The sequence below is a fragment of the Montipora capricornis genome, chromosome 8 (genome assembly GCF_036669925.1).
Source record: "Montipora capricornis isolate CH-2021 chromosome 8, ASM3666992v2, whole genome shotgun sequence".
NCBI lineage: Eukaryota > Metazoa > Cnidaria > Anthozoa > Scleractinia > Acroporidae > Montipora > Montipora capricornis.
Genome location: NC_090890.1, coordinates 48,931,922 through 48,936,976, shown reverse-complemented (window position 1 = coordinate 48,936,976; position 5,055 = coordinate 48,931,922). Strand labels below are relative to the sequence as shown.

Here is a 5,055-nt window from a genome sequence, read left to right as displayed (position 1 = left end):
TGTAAGCAATTCCAGTTGAAATAAAAAAGGATTTGTCCAACTCTAAATGTTGAAGATACTCACAAGCACAAATATGAAATAGACACTGGGACTTTTCGCATCGTTCGCAAGTTATTTTCAAAGATTGACTTCTGCTTCTGTGATGTTGCATTGTGCTTATCCTCTAAAGCCCTTTTTCCTTGAACAACGAAACAGGTGAGTTTGAGGTTTACATGTTCGATTTTCAGAGAACTTTTTCGAAACTCAAGGACAAAACACCCGCATATAGTGTAACAGCTGCTGAACAACAAAACTATTAAGCGCTTGAGGCCCTGATTTTTTTGTGTATCCACATTTCCAGAAATCGAAGAATACAAGATTAGTGTCCCATGAACATTTGACAAAGAAATTAAAAAATTGCGTTTTTTGCCATCAAAAATGGGGGTCGACTTATACATGGGATCGACCTATACACGGGTAAATACGGTAACAAATTTACCTCACAAGGCCTAGAAGCATTAATTCAAGGGTGCAGGGATGGTGCAATGGTGAGAGCACTCGCCAGGCCAACCAATGTGCTTCAATCACAAACATCTGTAAGTAGTGTTTAGTGTACTTTTCGTATTGTGTATTGTAAGTAGTGTAAATACTGTCTTGTAAGTAGCTTAAGTATCTTACTGTCAATAATGTAAGTACAGTCGAATAACTAAATTAGTAAGTAATTTGTAAGTTTATTTGCTCTTTGTGTTGAAAGAAATTTAATTGTTGGGGGAAAAAATGTGGTTTGATTCACAGACTCAGCATCATATGTGGGTTGAGTGTGTTGGCTCTCTACTCTGCACCAAGAGGTTTCCTCCGGGTACTCTGGTTTCCCCTCTCCTCAAAAACCAACATTTGACTAGACACTTAAATAAAGTTCCTTTCCTTTCCTTTTTTTTTACAGTGTATGTTCATTATTCTTCAAGCCAGAGTAGCATTAAGCCACATTTGAAGAGGAAGATTAGGAACACTTAATGACATTTTCACACAAAAATTGAATCTTGCTGAATGTAACCCATGGAATCAATTATCACCGACACATAATCCACATGCAAATCTAACACTGCTCCTGAGATGAATTCAAGACCATCAATACAGTGAGATTTGAACTCACAGCATTGGCAGGCAAATCCCCCCCCCCCCCCCCTCCCACCTCCTGAACACTCCTGTGACCTTGGTGGCATACCTGAGACTTCGCTTTCTTCTGATTGAAGTTGGCATTTCCTTGATAGACTTTCTTCTCTGTGTCAGCTCTGCAAATTCTGCTGGTGTAAGGCTCATTGGCATGTCATTGATCACATCATCCTCATGGACACCTGCGCTGCTGCCTGCTCCATCAACTGATTGTTGACTCCTCACAGAACCACGTGAATTATGCCCCCTTAGCTTAAGAGTCCTTCGCATGCCTTGTTTGTATGCATTGCTTGATGGCAGACCTCGAATGGACTGAAACGTATGGCTAGGCATACTTTTAGCCAAATCTTTCTCATCATACCACAAATCTGCATCGTCTTCATCGCTGTCATCACCTTCATATCCTGCGTTAGCCCCGCCCTGAGGCCTGACATGCACCACACTTGAATTATTGCTATGATAAGTTTCTGTGGATGCCATGGACTCCTGAGAAGGCACTCTCAAAAGGTTACTTGCAGAATGTGACGAGACTAGCAAAGGATAACAAGAGTCTCTTAATTAACTGATACAGTCTCCCTTTAATCTACAAGTATTAAGTAATGTACAAAATCATTTTTCCTTTAATTTTAGGAACCAGTAAGAAATTTAACATTAACTTTTCAACAGCTCTCAAAAGATACAACTGTACAGTACCACACCTAGTACAGTGTGTTTCATCAAATTAGACATAATGATTATAGCAATCATAAGCTTGGAGTACAATATTATTTCAAAAAGGCTACAAGTTTTCAACTCTGAATTTCAAAGTCTAATTTTTTTGAGGTACATGTTCTCAGAACAGGAAACTGGTACATTTTATTCCTACTGACTCCTGGTGACCCCAATCTGGAGGTCATTGGTAAGTTGAATTATTATATATTTTGCTGATGTAAACTTTGGTGTAAAAATTTTTTGGCCAAGGGAAATGTTCAATCTTGTATTTCCTTTTATTATATACTCAACAAAATTTATCAGGTTTCTGATTGGTCGATAATGTATGTATAAATAGGTTATAGAGTGCAATGTGGAAGTTGCTATGGAAACAAAGATACAGAGTGATTTTTTGAGTATATATTGAGCAAAAATCGTATGAACTTGCTCGTGCATTTCGTGATTTAAATAATATGGTCACTCGTGATGTTTTGAAAGTTCTCAAACTGCAATTTTGGGAACTTTCAAATCATCACTTGTTGATACGATTTGCTATTTAAATGGTAATTAACCCACTGACGCCTGGGAATGAGACTCGTCAACTGCAGGCATCCTTGGACGTTTCATGTGTCAATGGGTTAAAAGTACAGTAATTATGCAAATTTGCATTATATACAGTGTAATCAAGGATGAAATGATATATGAAATAGATCATAATGAACTGCAGATATGAAATCAAGTGAAGCTATGATCCTCGCAGTTATGAACGCAATTGCAAAAATTGCGTAAAGAAGCCTGAAAATTTCAGGACTTCAACAGGGTTTGAACCCGTGACCTCGTGATACTGGTGCAACCAGCTCTCAACGTCAGTGGTTTCATAGCTCAGTTGGTTAGAGCATCGCACCAGTATCGCAAGGTCACGAGTTCAAACCCTGTTAAAGTCCTGAAATTTTCGGGCTAATTTACGCAATTGCAAAAATTGCGTTCATAACTGCGAGGATCATTATAAGCTTCACTTGATTTCATATCCGCAGTTCATATATGATCCATTTCATATATCATTTCATCGTTGATTCACTCCTCATGGGAACATTAGAACCCACAAATGACCAGCTCCCAACGTCAGTGGCTTCATGGCTCAGTTGGTTTACAGCATCGCACCAGTATAGTGAGGTCACGGGTTCAAACCCTGTTGAGACTTCTTTATGCAATTGCAAAAATTGTGTTCATAACTGCGAGGATCAAAGCTTCACTTGATACTGTGTAATGTAGGTTATTAAGTAATTTAATATGCTTTGTTCTGCATTTCAATTAAGGCACCCAGGCAGGAGATGAGTGCACAGAAAAAAGTAGGTAACTTTCCATTTGCGTACTCTCATTCTGCCTTGAGCAGCATGCTGCATCATCAGATAATAAAGACCTCAGCTACTAAGTCAATCAGTATTGATATTGTTTCCTATTTGCCAAATACTCATGAATCAATTGTTAGTTATGTCATCCATGCAAGTTAATCAAGTTTCAGTAAACAAAGAACCTAATCGGTCTGTTTCGCTGATGAAGACGAGTTGGCCAATTAAGTGAGTATAGTCTAAATCAAAAATTCCAGAAGGCCACTTGAATCTTGTAACTGAAGTGAATTTGATCGAACCAAATAACATAGCAAATTATTCTTTAGGCACAAATGTATTTGGAAAGGGTACTCTGCAAGAAAACCTTTACAGCCTTTGTATAACGTTTATAGTGTACAGTACAGTAGAGTGGTGTAAACAGACGTTTTCTTGACAATTAATCGCATTGCACGATCTGAAAAAATCGCCCCCTTCAAAGCAGTAGAAATTAATAATTTCGCCCTGTCACAGGAATTTCAGAGGATGATTTTCTTACCTTGAACCTGTATAAGAGACTAAATTCGCGAGATCAAGCGTTCGCTCGCTCCCTCACGACGATTTCTTTGTCCACAAAAATATGCAAAATACGTACGTCAAAGCAAACATTTACATAATTTTCATTATCACGTTCCTATAACAACACCAGCGAAAATGCCGTGGGGACTTAATTCTGTTATTTTTCAAGGCGTCGAGGGGATAAAACCGTGATTCTGAGTTGGCTAACGCTGCATGGTATTGTGTGTACAATACAAGCCTCGAAACAAATTCTACTCAGACATGAAGTCTATCTGACAAGGAAGTGGTATTTATAAGGTTTTAATTTTCAATTAAAACGTGACAGGGACTTCCATTCTTCCTTTTCTTCGTTAATTCCGTTTTTTGGCTCGACAAACCTACGTCTATCGTAAAGAAAATTATCTTTCTCAAATTGGGTTTATGATTGAGGCCCAAAAATGCGAGGTAATGTCAGAGAATAGTTTGCTGTCTGGAAACGATTTGGCGCTTTTCACAATTTGCACGTACCATAGCTAATTTATTATAAGTTGCTCTGAGCTGCGTCACTTGATTTTTAAAATAAAGAGAATTGTCGGCCACTAGCACTGAACTATCGTCACAAACAGATAAATAAAATAACCTCACCAAAGCTTTCGTTAACGTGACCCATTCCATCGGAGGTGGGTGGTTTCTCTTCGTTCTCCCCCGTGACGGGGCGAAAGTCAAGAAAACCGCTTATATTACGGGGTGCATTTCCATCTCTCTCAGAGTGGTCAGACATCACGGGTAACACAGAAGCCAATCATACAATTCACAAGGGCTGCAAATCGTTGAAATTTCACAGTGTAGATAATTGCCAGAGAAACGATAAACTGATATACAGTTCGAAAAGACTGGGTACTAAAAATAAAAAAATTTGAACCAAAGGCCACAGCTTACCCAGTCACCCTTCATATGTAACGCTGCCAAAAAAGTTACCAACAATGCAGTAACAAGGGCACCCAACAAACAAATTAAGCCAAAAGCTTTTGAGAAACATTTCTGGGCTCCTTGTAATGTTCAAAGACTGTCTTTAAAGAGACGTTTTTATCACCAAGAAGAATTTGATCAGTTCAGATATCTTACTATCGATCTCAGACGTCCGTGAACAATGCCTTTTTTTCAGCCCACTTCACGAACCGTTGATTTCAGTCTGCGGTTAAAAAATTCTGATCACGTAATAACATTTTTTGTGGCTCTGCGGTTGCGAAAATACTGATCTCGTGAAGCTATTTTCTGTTGCTCTCCCCAAAGAGAAAAACGCGAAACGATGTTGACGGCGAATAAAACC

General features: G+C 38.7%; 1 protein-coding gene across 2 annotated transcripts in view; it reads right to left on the bottom strand.

Moving 5' to 3' along the window:
* The window catches only part of LOC138060568 (transmembrane channel-like protein 7), a 33,041-nt gene extending 28,445 nt beyond the window's left edge, over nt 1-4,596 (bottom strand). Inside the window, exons 1-2 of one of the 2 annotated variants that reach the window (XM_068906409.1) lie at nt 4,371-4,596; nt 1,205-1,682 (exon numbers count right to left, since the gene is read on the bottom strand). In XM_068906409.1, coding sequence (XP_068762510.1) covers nt 1,205-1,682; nt 4,371-4,506 — 614 coding nt within the window. In that variant the 5' untranslated portion in view covers nt 4,507-4,596. Of the gene's footprint in view, nt 1-1,204; nt 1,683-3,726; nt 3,858-4,370 lie in introns of those variants that run through there. The other variant, XM_068906410.1, reaches the window with a different exon arrangement.
* Nucleotides 4,597-5,055: the final 459 nt, after the last annotated feature.